General features: G+C 35.1%; 1 protein-coding gene across 1 annotated transcript in view; it reads left to right on the top strand.

The window, feature by feature from the left end:
- Positions 1-15,069, top strand: part of ASAP1 (ArfGAP with SH3 domain, ankyrin repeat and PH domain 1) — a 132,665-nt gene that overhangs the window by 80,267 nt on the left and 37,329 nt on the right. The window contains exons 10-16 of the mRNA XM_009323357.1: positions 1,932-2,032; positions 2,456-2,525; positions 4,953-5,040; positions 6,155-6,203; positions 11,699-11,862; positions 13,422-13,555; positions 14,650-14,741. Of these exons, the coding sequence (XP_009321632.1) occupies positions 1,932-2,032; positions 2,456-2,525; positions 4,953-5,040; positions 6,155-6,203; positions 11,699-11,862; positions 13,422-13,555; positions 14,650-14,741 (698 nt within the window). The remainder of the gene's footprint in view (positions 1-1,931; positions 2,033-2,455; positions 2,526-4,952; positions 5,041-6,154; positions 6,204-11,698; positions 11,863-13,421; positions 13,556-14,649; positions 14,742-15,069) is intronic.

Below are 15,069 nucleotides of genomic sequence, written 5' to 3'. Positions count from 1 at the left end.
ATCAGAACTAGTGTGGCCAGCAGGAGTAGCGTAGTGATCATGCCCCTGTACTTGGCACTGGTGAGGCGAGTAGATGAGGTGCTTAGGGACATGATTTAGTGGGCATGGTGGTGTTGGGTTGATGGTTGGACTCGATGATCTTAGAGCTCTTTTCCAACCTTAATGATTCTATGATTCTATGAATTTTAATTGTGTAAAGCATCTGTTTTATATGTTCAAAAATGTTTATATGTCAAGAAGCTTAAATTTTAAAGGAAACCAGACCTTTAATACAGGCTTCTATTCCCTATTTTTGTATATTAATTATTGGTGCAAATGTAACTTAACAGCTTTATGTTGAATGTAGCTACTCTTCAGAATCGTGTTTTGTTAACTGTTTCTTTACATTTTGATTTATTTCCCCAAATCTCCATCTGATATGCTCTTTGGAACAGGAATTAGATCTCTCTACGTTCTTTCCTATGCTAATACCAATAGGACCCTAATTCCAATGGGGGTTTGAAATTTACTTACAACAAATTCGCTGCTTACTGTGATGGTGTAAACACTTAACTGCTGACAGCTCATTGCACATAGCAGCCTTCATGCTGCTTCCAGCCATAACTGCCAGCTTTACCAAAGACTTATCTTTAAACTCCTATGACAAATTTGATACAAAATGAAAAACAGTTGTAAGGATCCTGAATAAAACAGGAGGGAATAATCTTCAATATATATTGGTTGTGGTGATTGTAAGTAACTGTGCTTTAAAAGAGAAGAGGTTATTGCCAAGGGAGTAATTGAACTTCCCATTCTTTTGGGTTTTTGTGGAATTTTGCAGATAATTGTTTCACAGCTACATTTAAAACTGTATCAACGTGTCCTTAATTATACCTTTCGATATAGATTTGCAAAAATCAAAAGTTAACTTTGGGCCTGATCTTTTTCAATGAAAATTCAGAATTAACTCCAGTTTGGTGGAGGATACAATATAGCTATCATTTTAGACAATTTAAATGTAATAGTCTTGAAGACATTTAGTAAAATTTGATCCTGTAGTCATCTTAATTGTTTTTATGAAGCCAATGTCATACATGCAAGGCTGCACAGAATTTTGTTATGATGTTTTGTTACTTGATGAAAAAAAGCACCAGTGTGCCTAAACAAAGTAATTCTTGCCTTCTTTCTAGTAGTGTTGTTAGAAAGGGGAAAAATTGTTTTACTAGATATGGGGGCTGTAAAATTTATGTTCAAGGAACATGTTTTTTAAATAAAATAATAATTTCTGTTTTAAATTATTTGCTTTCTCTTTTCTCTGTTGCTTTTGCCTTTCGTGATCGAAGTCTAGGAGAGTAAGTCAATGTTTTAATGAACTTTTGGGGATTTTTTTTTTTTCTGATATGCTTATAAAAAGTTAATCCATTTCACTTAATTATTTCACTAGGTCAGACCAAAAGTTATTTCAGCTGACTTCATTCACTGAAACTCATGAATTGTATACATATTTTTAATTGGATTAAAAAAAAAGTGATTGTTAGCATTTGGTTCTGTTTGTTTATATATGTGTGTTTCTGTATATATGCATGCTGTATTCTCTTGCTTTCTTTTGAAATTTTATCTTAGCCTTTTACTCTTTGATTGTAAGATTATGCAGTGTTAAATTTCTATATTTTTTAAAGTCATTATTTTGAGATGCATATTTGCATCAATACTGTACTTCAAACACCTAATGAAGTAATTGAATCTTGAACATGCAGTTAGTTCAAGATCACGTGATGTAAAAGCAATCTCTCGTATAGATGTAAAACATGCATTAGTTGTCACCTTTTTAAAAATTTTTATTAATTTGTGAAGTTGTGGTAGAGAAGAGAAATAAAGTAAAATAGGCTTAAAGGTTAGGAAAACTTACTGTGCACGTCAGGAAACATTAACGGTGTTTTCCCGTTTTTTAGGATTCACAGAGCAGGCAAGGAGGATATAGTATGCATCAGCTTCAGGGGAATAAGGAATATGGCAGTGAGAAGAAAGGTTATCTTCTAAAGAAGAGTGATGGGTATGTTCTTGGAGCGCATAATACATAGTGAGAACTATTACTGTGTTCCTGCACTGATTTTTATTGTGTTGTACTGTGGGTGCTTAAGGCACGTTCCCCTAATGCATGTGCCTCAAGTACTCGAGAATTTCACAGTTAAATCTGAACACACGTCTGAAATGAACGTAGTAAATATAAAAAGCATGACAAGCAATCATAAAAAAAAAAGTCATATTAAAAAGAAAGCTGTTGTCTTTATAAGTCTCTAAGAGGTGATTAAGACCTGTCATAAATCTTCAGGTTACTTCTGATGAGGCATTTAGTAATTTTGAGTGCATCTGTTTGTTTCTCAAGGCTAATCTTCTTGAAATGTTAATGGGATTAACATGTGTTTTGAGATCATGTCTGGTTACTGAATTTGTTGTTGTTGATGTTCTTATGTAGGTTAAGGAAAGTATGGCAGAGAAGAAAGTGCACTGTTAAAAATGGAATTCTTACCATATCACATGCAACGGTAAGTTATTTTTATACCTTTTTATTAAAATAATAAATTAACATTATCCTTTCCCAGTGAATCTCTTGGTGTTCATCCGCTATTACAAAAAAGATGCCGCTTCTGCTTCCGAGTGTTGAAGTTCTGTGGATTATCAGAAGCTGGAGACCGATTTATGGCCGTATTGCTATACTTGGAAAAATTTTAACAGAGCAACTAGTTGTCTGCCGCTGACCACTAGTAGGAACAGTGCTTCAAGTTAAATGGAGCAGTACACCTGTTCTTACTATACCTTTGAGATACGGAATGTGATTCATCTGAACAAAATGAAGTGTCTACAGTGTAGCTGTCTGCATCAGAGCAAGATCTTGTAGACTCCTCTCTTAGCTACTGGAGAGCTGGTCAGTGTGGTCAAAGGAGTCTGGGTAGATTTGGTCAGATGTCTTGTTACAAACTCAATTCTGGCTGTTGACTGTATGGGAAGACTAATAACTAGCTCATACATAGATGTCTGTATTAGAGATGCTTTATTCCTACATAGGATGTTAACTATTTAAAACATTTTTATGTCTACACATTCATTTTGTAAAAAATTCAAAATCTTTCAACTAATCAGAGTGAGAAAAATTAGAATAAAGGCTGGTTTGAAATTAATTTCAAAACTTCCTGTGGACTGTATGAAGTAAGTGAACTTTTCTTTAGCCATCTAAAATTTTTCTTCAGTTTTTTCCCCACTGCTATAGCTTATGACAGTTGATTTAATACTTAAATGTATTTATCAATAGTTTGATAAGAAAATGGCAAATATATTGCACAGACTTTTCAATGAATATTTCAGCTGGTTTTGCTCATAAGCATTGTCATGCATATAAGTGTATCTGTGAAGCACATGATTTGGAAACTTGGGAAGTGTTTGATATTAGATGTTATTGATAGAGTCTGACAGATGAGTGAATGTAGTAATGCTTTGAGTGCTTTCAATCAAAAGTGTGAAATTTTGGAAAGTTTTTATCATAGTGATTTCTGGGAATTGGTCGTATATCTAAAGTACCTTCCTAGGAATGTTAAATCAGGAGGAAGCAACAACATTATAATGGTGGAGGCAGTCCTAAAACTGTCTCGCGGCAGCATGACACAAACTTGTCGGAAACAAGAGTAACTCCTGTTACTCCTGTTAAAGGAGATGGTCCCATTTCATCACCCTTTCTTCCCCTTCCTCTCAAATTCCACTGATGGCCATGAGTGTCAGTGTCTAAAGTTAACCACCTACCTTCAGCAAGTTAAAGGGAAGTTATTACATTTTGTACTGGAGGTTGGTTCTTTTTAATGGCTAGGAAGATATCCTCACATCCTTTGAGGAGTCACTTAGTCAAATTACTTACGATTTGTTAGCAATGGCTCAGTTATCACCATTAAAAAAAAAAAAATGTGCATTGTCAAGCTCAAGGTTTGCCAATTTAGAATTCTTTGAATTGCACTATTGACTGTAGTTTTCCTTTTCTTGTACGTAGCTGTGAAAAAGCAGTCCATTTGCTCTTTTCTGTTGCAGTGCCAAGAAGAAAGTAATCTTCTTGTTTTCAGTGATGGAAAGTTCATATCATGACAGTCTGTTTGACACTAAACTTTGAAAACTGAGACTCCAATCACATATTTGCTCCTTCAAGGAACTGTTGCTCCTTAAGTGTTAAAAATGCTATGTTGATGAGCTTGTTCGGACAAACATTTGACAACGTGGGAAATGCATTTCCAGAATTTTTTTGTTTGTTTGTTGGTTTTGCATTACTTTTCTATTTAATTTATAACTTCTAATGTGAGCAACTTCCAAAACTCAGTTCAGAAGTATTTACTGATAATTGACATCTTAAGTTCAGTTTATATCTGCCAGCTATATTAACTTTAATTCAATATCTCTATATTTTCTGATAAACCTTTATAAACCCAAAATGAAGACATATTTAGTTATCGTGTCTTAAGTAACCTAATTATAGCAGAGAATACTAGTATATGTATTTATTCCAAGTTCTGAAACTCCGGATCTCCAGCTTCCCACCCTCCTTTTAAATTTTTAGGATTATATCTTTGATTTATTTAAAATGGGAGGAAAATAGGAATATGGGCATACTGTAATGAAAAATTGCATAATAGCTTTACCATCATTTATGAAATACAATAAAAATCTTCAGTGTTAGCGTATTCTAAATTAAGTTTATTCCTTTAATCCCTTTCAAATGGTCAGGAAGGGTTGCCATGAAGATTTTAATTTTGTTTAGATTTAGTAATCTGTCCATTCTGACAGACCGAGTCAAAGTCATGCTGGTCTCAAGCGTTTTGAGGGTGTACATGTATGCATGTCCACACTTAAATTAATATCACGCATGCTCACTCCCCGGAAAGGAAAAATAATCCTAAATCAAGACATTTTTAAAGTAAAATAAATTTTCTTTTTAGTCCAACAGGCAACCAGCTAAACTGAATTTACTGACCTGCCAGGTGAAGCCAAATGCTGAAGATAAGAAGTCTTTTGATCTAATATCACGTATGTAGCAACTTTAGTACCATCTTGCGTTATGTGGGATTTCTAAAAATGTCATTACAAGATACTTTGGGTAAAAATGAGGCTACAGTTCAAAATTCAGATCTATATCCAGATACATGCAATGCCTCATGAGTGTTCAGATTCCTCTAGTTTTGAAGACGGGTTGAATGGACAAATGAATATAGAACCTTTTGTGTGTGTGGTGTGTGACACGAATACTGTTCATTTGTGACAAGCCATGAAATGCAGTATATGTGCTGTTCTCCTAAGTTCAGAGAGATGTTTAACAGCTTAGTGAAACATGCATAAGCTATATCCACCAGGAAATGGAAAACACCTTCGGCCTCATCTTGTTTTTCCTTCATTGTCTGTTCTGCTTTTTGAGTGCTATTTGGGGCATTGAGGAAGGCAAGGACAACCCAATTTCTCTTGTTCTCTTATCTTCCTTTCAAAATATGCTTCTGTTTATCTAAAATTGGTAGTGACTTGTCTTCTCAGCATTAGAGCTTCTGTGATTTCCCTTCCTCCCATTTTCGTCTCCTATAGCAGGTATTCGTATCCAGTCTGATTTTTTTAAAAACATTTTTGAAGTTGATGAGTCAACTTACTGTTTTCAGTCTTTACATATTAACAGTATTAAACAACAAACGGTTCCAACATTCTATATGTACAAGGACAGTCTATGAAACTGTTGAATGTGAGAGATAATACCCAGTTCATATCTAATCCTTTGGTCAGTAAAAAGAAGTTTCTTAACCCACACGGAGGGAAAAGTATATAATAGGAACAAATTCATTTTGCCCTTTTCTGCTATTTATGTTTCAGATTTGACTTCAGAAGGGGAAAATTTGATTCATATGCTTATTTTTCTTTAATATTTCTAAACATAAGACTTCTGAAATACATACGTTTGGTGTAAATCAAAATTCACAATTTCATCTTTCTCTGTTTTTTTTAGAATTGTTTTCCATAGCTATGAATAAAGTATTAATGTTGCTGGTTAAGAGCAGTTGCTCTTAAAAGCTTTAGTTGCCAAATAGTTTTTAGTAACAAATATGTTGATATTTTAAAATTTATCACGTGCCAAATGAAAAGATGTATGTATTTATTTCAGATAACAGAACATACCACTTTCAAGCAGAAGATGAACAGGAATACGTAGCGTAAGAATGTTTACATTTTTTCAAGTTTATTTTGCCAATAGAGGTGTATAAAATCACACGTAACAGTGGAAATAGTTTTCTCAGTTAATGCAGAAGTAGTGCCTACTGTCTGTTTTTTCTGCTGTTGTGAATCTCTAAATGTAAACTATTTTGTGTCACGCTACAGGGCTCTTTGAAAACCTTGTAACATTCAAAACAAAACAAAACCCCAACCCAACCAACCAAAAACCCATTTAGATTGTGTACCCTGCCAGCATATGGTTTGCGTGCAGTTGCTTGGCATGATATAGTAGATCAGGTTATTAGGGTTCAAATGAACTATTCCTAATTGTTCTTAAATCTTCTGTGTCAACCCTCTTTTTGCAGTTACTTCTTTTCCTCCTGATCCTACCTTTTCCTTAAAATTAAAAATAATAAATAGATAAAAGATAACACGTAGAAAATATTTACAGGTAATGCATCTTTTCTACTGTAGGCCTAGAAATAAACAGCAAAACATACCTCTGAGATTTGTGTACTTCAGAATCCAGTAACTTGCTTCATTAATGCATGTTTCCAACCAGATTATTTCCTTTAAAACAATTTTTCTTCCTGCTACGTCAGAACTAGTTGTCCTGCGAACCATGTACCACTTTTTTTCCTCCTGAATATTGCTCTCAGTGTCATCAAAAATGTGTTATGCAGAACATTGCAATCTAATGCTCATCATCTGGCAAGGCTAGGAATAAAGTTACTGGTGAAGAGGGCAGCAAGCCTGAGCCTTCCAGGCTGCCTCATTCTTCTGGACTGTTGTGCTCTTTTGTTGCATGTCCGTATTCTAACGGAAGACTGTGTTGCACCATGTGCATTGTAAAGGTACAGGGAATGTTTGTAGGGTATTTCAGTTGTTCAGTAGTGTTGGGAGGCAACGGCATTGGCAGTTCAACGTTGGGAGGCATGAATGAAATGGGAGGGCTGGAGAGTCCTTTGTCATGCAGCTATTTCCTTCCAGTCTTCCACAGCTTTATGTTGGCTCTTGGAGTGCAAAGCTGACTTGCTAGTTGTGCTTACTGCATTCATTCTGGAACTTAATTATTCCAGTAAGGTTCTTAGTCAAAAAGAAAATACTGTTACTTCTGATCAGTAATGCTCCTGATGAGTCAGAAGTTTTTGTGTCTTTGCCGTAAATTAGTTTTTACTATATTTGTTGGTTTAAGAAGTGAAGTGTTTTGGGTTTGGTTTTTTTTGTCTTGACGCATGAGCAAGGTAGGGAGAGAATACATTAGTAAATTAATTCATCTGATTGTCAGGTCAATAAATTTAGTTTAGCTGGCTGCCCGTTGGACTGTTCTGGAATTCCACGCTGTTTTTTTTCCCGTTAGAACTATAGTTCCCATTTGTTTATTGCTAAAGTCTGATTTATCACTTTAAAGTCCAGTGGCTGAAAAAATGACTTGTACCTGAATATTTTTATGTTGCTGCAAGTTTAAAAAGTTTCATTTAGCTAAAGAGACATTAGTTGCATCCAAGTGTTGGAATACATGCAGACAAACTAATAGACACTAAGTGTATTTTGCCTGTATTGGCACTGTAATCCACCAACAAAAAGGTACTGTAATGCTACTTAGACAAGTGTTCTGTTTCAGAAAATTACTTAAGTGACCCAAGTAATGGTATGCACTTTGAGATGCACACGGAAACTTACTTTCTTTTTTCTTTAGGAAAATTTGTGCAATATCTTTAGTTAATTGAAGTTCATGAACCAGAATGATTGTTAACGTGTTGATAACAAACTACAATATAACCAAATGTTCTATTTTTCTTGTGCAGCCACTCGTAGGTCCTAAATAGCTTTATTATCTAAGGTGTCATGTGAACAGCACCCTTGGACTTCCAGCCTTGTTAATTTAAGAGCATTCTGCAGGAACTATGTGATGCAGCTCCTCGATTAGAGTTGTTATCCTCTTGTTCCAATTTCCACTTGACTTGTATATGTGTGCCCCTCTCATCCCTTTCTTCTCCATCTTGTTGCGTTTTGTCCACCCGGTTTTAGTCCTGCCTCTGTTCTGTCTTTTTATCCTTGTGCACCAACTGAGGAATAAATATAAATAGATTTTCAAATCACTTTCCTTCCAGCCTCACATCTAAATAGAGAAAAAAGCAAGAGGCATTTCTTTATACTCTTAGTTTAACTAACCTTGCATACATAGTCCTAGTGATCATTTTAAACTGTTTCCATAAATAGCTCCTCAAACTACTTAAAAATAAAAATAATAATAAAGCAGACAGTTTCAAACACAAATCACTGAAGCCTACATTCTGTTATAGGTCTATTACTGCTTCCCCTCAAACAGTTACCTTAGTCCAGTGCATTTCTTGATTCTTATCCAGCCAGCTGTCTGACCTTTAATTACTACTTGACTGTCCTTCAAATTTCTCAGTGGATTATTAGTTTTCTAGTGGATAAAGTACAGTGTGTGCAGGGGGGGGAAGTGCGTGTGTATGTTTATGTGTCTGTTATAAGAAATGTAACCTTGGATCTCTAAAATAACCAGATTTAATTTTTTTAACATATACAATAATAGATGCTTTCTACTTTTTGATAATTGTGGATAGGGCCAAACATACTCTGGACATGACCTTTTAGTTCTCTTCTACTCTCTTTTTGAAGGTCAACAGTATATCCATTTCTGTAGGAAAAGCCTGGATTATACATAGAGCTATATTCAGAAATTTAGCTGTGAAGAAACACATATCTGACTTCACTCTAGTGTTTAGCAGCAGTCTTCAGACGTTTTCTACTTTGGGAGGACTGAGTTGGAAGGTCTTGATACTATCTGTTGCTTGTTCCATACAAAAAAGTTGTTTCTGAAAGTCTGAAAATTACTATGCTAGTGTTCTGTTTATGCATTTACCTGGAAACAACAATGTTGCAATAGGGATTGTCAGAAGAGACAGATAAATTTTTATTGCAAACTGAAAAAACTGTTAGCCTCATTATTCTGGGAGGGCTTTTATTGGCTTAGAAATACTGAGGAATCTGAGAGTCTGGTCCATCTGAGATTAATGAATACTTCTGTTGCCTTCATTGGATCCAGAAGGCACCCACGATGCCAGATTTTTGTTTAGCTTCATGACTTCCTTCAAAGGTGGGAATCTCCAGCAAATAAAATGCCTTAAAGGACCACAAGACACTACTGAGACCCAGAAAAAGAGGTGTAGTATAAGATTGAACAACCTGTCTTATTGTATTAGATAGAAGGCAAAGCAATTCTGTGAGACTTGAGTAATTTTTAAATTATTTGAAAGAACACTACAAAGTATTACCAGAAGCTTTTTGACTGTTAGCTTGACGCTGGTGAAATAAATCAAATATATTTTTAAAAAAAAGTAAAAGAAGAAAGAGAAGACTAGTGCAGATAAGAAAAAAGGGGAAGAACAGCAGTCATAAGACAGTTTTTATAAACTGTTGACACTGAGTTAATATACCATATTTACTGATTAGACTTGTTTATTTTTGAGTGTACAGCCTTGCCAGGAAGGCCTGGTGACCAACTGGGGATGACTTGTATAAATGGCATTAGTCATTAAGAATGTGTCTGCTACTGTGCCTGTGTCAAATGGGCCTTGCTGCTGATGTTTGGGAAGAGCTGACACTGCGGTGCCTCGTGCTCTGTCTCGCAGGTGACACCAATGACTTGCAGCCTGGGACAGTGGGTTCCTTCTAGCTGAGGAAATGCAACCAAAATAAGTTATTGCTCTTACAGTTTAGAAACTCTTAATATGGAAATCTGTATCAAACTAACAGCTGGCTCAGTCATGTCATGTTTATTTTAATGGCATCTAATAATTTTTTTAATTGTTACTGCATACTTGAGTTTTATTCAAATTCTGCATTTTTAACAAACTAATCAAATTGTAACCCTGAAAGAAATTGTCAGCAAATGTGAGAATAAATGTTGTCTGTCTGAGTTTAATGATTATTTTACTCTGTGTGTTTAACACAACATTACTATAAAGTCAGAAGCAAGACACTGCTGCCTTTTTTTTTTTGTAACATTGGATTTCATCAGAAAAATTGCAGAAGAATGCCATCTAGTGTCGGTTCTTACATTGTATCATATAGCGAGAGAGAGAGAGAGAGATTCATGTAAATATACTTGTTTTCAGCCTGTAAACTATGGAGCAAAGTTGTTTTCAAATCTTTCAATGTCTCTTTTATTTTTGAGGTTGACTTTTCAATAATTTTTGAAAGCATTTTCTTTTAAATACAAGTTCTCAGATTAGTCTGCCCATAAAAATTTAAAAAAACGTATGTATATGAAGTATATAATATACAGTGCTTATATACCAGTTCAGGCCCTGAATCTGTATTGCAAGATTATATACATAGTTTTCCCTCTGAAATACTTTAAAGTTTATCTTTGCGTTATTATTTCAGTGAGAAACTAGGAAGTTCAATCTGAAGTTCTGTTAGTTTGTTTAGATGACGATAGCCATTTTAGCACATTTCAGAAGATTGATGATTGCAGATAATTGTGATATTGTAAACAGCAAATGGATTGAGGGCACTGCCGAGTTAAAATATTTCTGTGTAAAAAAAAAAAAGTGTATTTGCAGTAGATCTAAAAACATCTAAAATCACTATACCTTGGAGGGTTTTTTTTTAACTTGCTCTTTTTCTAAATTAGGGAACACTGCATCTGCAATGTGCTTGTCCTTAGTATAACCACTGCCCCTCTTTACTTCCACCTGTAGGGCAGCAGCCACTGAGAGGGTTTTTTTGTTTGTTTTTTTAATTAAAACATTATTGTGTAAACAAAAACTCGCAGAGTGGTTGGGGGGGCGTGGAACTACTGCCTGAAATATCATTGAAGAGTCTTGATTTGTTGCAGTCAACAGTTGCTCTTAAAATTTTGTGTTGGCTATTGATATCGTTACTCTCCTGTCATCTTCTCTTCCTTACCCCATTTGTTGCCATGGCAATTTTCATTAATTTGGACATTAGTCTGACGCTGATTAGTGTGCTGAGATCTACATTGTGAAAGGCAACTGGACATCAATACATTCAAAAATGTGCTTGCTGTCTCCTCCGTGAAGAGAGAGATGCACACTGGAGAAAGTAGTGGTTATAATTTTCTCCTTTAATAATGGGATAGACTTCAGGAAGATCTTAGGCACCTACTTTTAAAGCAGTTAAATTTACAGGATCTTAATTGCACCCTTTTTCTTTCACAGCTTCTGCTTATTTGAGGAACCTGAGAACTGTACTGCTTTGACTTTAAAATTGTTCACCAAAGGGACATTAGAATGAAGACTCTTTGTCTTTTCTCACTTACTTACGTTTTCTCAATTCTTTCCATTTCTGACTTTTTCCCCACTCAGTCTCTTCCACAATAACAGTCCTTCCCTGTATTCCCAAAATATTATTTTGTTCCTGACAAGCTTTCTACAGTTTATAGATTAACTTGTATTTGCAAATGCAGATCTTCATTAAGGTCTTTATCTTGTGCTAGATGGATATCAGTATTGACTAACAGCAAAGAAGAAGCATTAAATATGGCATTCCGTGGAGAGCAGAGCACAGGGGAAAACAGTTTAGAGGATCTGACAAAAGCCATTATTGATGACATACAGAGATTACCCGGAAATGAAGTCTGTTGTGATTGTGGCTCACCAGGTATCTCAATTTGTTAATGTCATCAACTTCTTGTTGGAAGCAAAGTACTTTCTTTAAAGTGTTTGTAAAGTGCAAACTAATTTTCTAAGTGATGTGTTGATCAGTCTTCAACCTGTTTTTAAAAGAACAAATATGACTTTCATACGTTAGTTCCATTTAATTCACTAAAATATTTTTGTGTGTTGTCTGTGCTTACTTCCAGCAGTTCAAGCCCCTCTGGAGTTTGAACTGTTCTTGTTGCACTGTCTCTAGATGCTTGTTGCACTTGAATGGAAGTTGCTTGGCATCACTGATCCTGTGCATGCTACTAAGTAGAAGTGAGTAATGCTTAGACAATGATTGTGGAAAAATTGACCTGGCCAGGATCTTACTCTGAAGTTTTATCTTGGCATGAGACTACTGGAATTGCAGTATCAGAAATATTCAGAAGCAGAATAAGTAGTCTTGTGCAAAGAATGAGACCCAGAGTTGGAACCCTACCAGATTATATCTTCAGAAGTACAGAGTTACAGGTCAGTTGTATGTCGCTTAGAGCTTGAGAAGGGTCAGCTTGTCATAGAACTACTGAATCGATGTGGTAGTTGGCAGCTGTAACAGCTGCCACATCTAAAGAGACACTTCAAGAAGGTGATATTCATTTGGAACTGAGTGGATAGTATGTATCTTGAAGATGCTTACTGACGCAGAACTGATCCAAATAAGAAATACCTAGATAAAAATATAAAGCGGAATATAATTATGTCAAATCCTGAAATTGGTTCACTCAATTATTTCAGCATGTAAAGCTAGAGAAACTTCAAATTGCAGTTCTCATTCATCTTTTAATTTATAGTGAAGTTTTAAGCTTCACTCCTGCACCCCAGCTTGCTGCTTTGAAGCTCTTGACTTGATGCTTTATCAGTTACTATTTAAGATTGAGGAAGAGATTAATTTGAAGACAAGTATGTATATAAAATATGTCTGGAGCTTTTTCTTCTCCTTAAAAACTGGTCTTGTTTCTTACGTAGCGTTCATAGTATAAGATCTATTCAAATATTACATGCAGATTGCCTCCATGACAGCAAATTCCCCCCCCCGGACTAGCCAGTGTTCCTTAAATTTTCTACAACATATTACTGGTTTACATATTGGAAAATGCTATGGTTAATCTTTTATAAAGAAAGACTATTTAAAGTTTAAGAAGTAAAGATTAAAACTTCAGAGGTTGCCAACAGTGGAATTTAGGAGATCTGTTCCTTTTAAAAACAGGAAACAAAAGCGTTACCTTCTTTCTACAAGAAACCAGTCCTAAATGTATTCAAATACAGTCATTCAGTATGGATTTATAAGTCCAAATTCAGTGCCTTTGGGACTGTCCTTAAGTCTGAAAAACTTAATTCTGTTGGTAGCAATTTGTGGTTAAATTTGCACTGCAGTTTGGAGAAAAGTATGGAATATTCTTAGTTTATTTCCATTTGTTAAAACATTAAATGAGGAATCGGAATACATTGGGATTTCTTACCACCATTAAAAACCTTTTCTTGGACTTTGACTAAATATTTTGTTTTTCAATTCTACAGATCCAACATGGCTATCAACTAATTTGGGCATTTTAACCTGCATTGAGTGTTCTGGAATACACAGAGAAATGGGTGTCCATATTTCTCGAATCCAGTCTTTGGAATTAGACAAATTAGGAACGTCTGAACTCTTGGTAAGTTTTTTTATTTTGGATTTTTTTTTTTTAGGCAAATGTTGACCTGTATATAGGAAACATTCAGGTGCATAATTTACGGTTAATTTTTTATCAAGGTATGGGTTTTGCAGAATGTCGTCTTCATATTTTTGTACGTATCTTACAGGAGGGTTTTTACTATTATGTATTATTGATCCTTTTGACAACTTGTCACTTCTCATGTTCATTTCCTGAGGTTTTGCAGAATTAATATTGACATCCGTTGTGATTAGTGCCATCAGAACGTTGCCTGTTATTAGCTGATCCTGACCCTAAATCAGGACAGTCTAAAATCTCATGTGATTTAAAAAAAAAATGAAAGCTCATTTAACTTGACGAGAATGACCATTGCTAATTTTGACAGAAAAATGTTGGATGAATCTTTTTTAACGTGATGGAAGAAACGCTGTAGCATTGAAGTTATGAAAGGAATTTGATGTGAGACGACTATAAAAAAAAGAAGGAGGGGAGGATAGAAAAAAATACAAACAAAAAAAACGCAGTTACAGTAGGTTTATCTCCCCAACTGTGTTTGGCCTGTGAGAAGACACTTGTTACAGAAATTTTGTATGGGAAAATTGAGAGAAGATAGAAGGCAATTCTGGGCTTGTGTGTAGGTTTAACATGAGCACTAGTATTCTTTTTGAAATCTTGAGTTGTTTGCAAAGTTACTATTCATGTAAATCAAATTGTACTAAGCATGACTTCCCAGTAGGTCTGAGCTTCTTTCCAAAAGAAGCTTCCTGATCAGTGTACTAAGCACTGTTTCAGTGTTAAAGCTGCTAGTTCCTCATTCAGTTTTTACATTGGAGGCAGATTGTCTTGAAATACAAATAATTAGCTGTGACTGTGAAGCCTATTGTACAAGTTCTGAGAGGATAGGATTCACACTTCAGAATAGTTTTTAATTGCTTTATATTTAAATGTAACCATCGTGCTTTAATTTTGCAATCCTGTGTTCCATCTTTTATTAATAGTGTGGAAAATGCACATTAATAGTCCAGTTTGTAGGTTGCTGTTAGACCCAAAAACCCCCGCCCTCATATGTATATATATTTTTTTTCTTATTGCAGCTGGCCAAGAATGTAGGAAATACTAGTTTTAATGATATTATGGAAGGGAATTTACCTAGTCCTTCACCTAAACCCAGTCCATCAAGTGATATGTAAGTTTTGAATCTCTAAGTTGTTTAACATTGTTTACTATGGAATATATATGTGATGTAGTATGTTTTAAACAGTAACCAAGCCAGAGGAGGGCTAGGATGGCGGAAGACTGGGGCTTTTTACTCCAACTGTGGAGTTTCTTACAAGTTCAGTCTCTTGTCATTTAGTCACATTTTAGCTACCTCAGTTTCTCAGTTCAGAAAACTTTAAGTTTGGGTTTCAAGAGTCATTATTTTGAATCTTGACTTTTTTGAGTTTTGTAGTATACCCTCAAGTGATAAACACAGTTGGACTAAGTGACGCTAGCTTCAGGTACTGTCTTGAGAT

The sequence above is a fragment of the Pygoscelis adeliae genome, unplaced genomic scaffold (genome assembly GCF_000699105.1).
Source record: "Pygoscelis adeliae isolate BGI_AS28 unplaced genomic scaffold, ASM69910v1 Scaffold103, whole genome shotgun sequence".
NCBI lineage: Eukaryota > Metazoa > Chordata > Aves > Sphenisciformes > Spheniscidae > Pygoscelis > Pygoscelis adeliae.
This window is presented reverse-complemented; position numbering and strand designations above follow the sequence as displayed.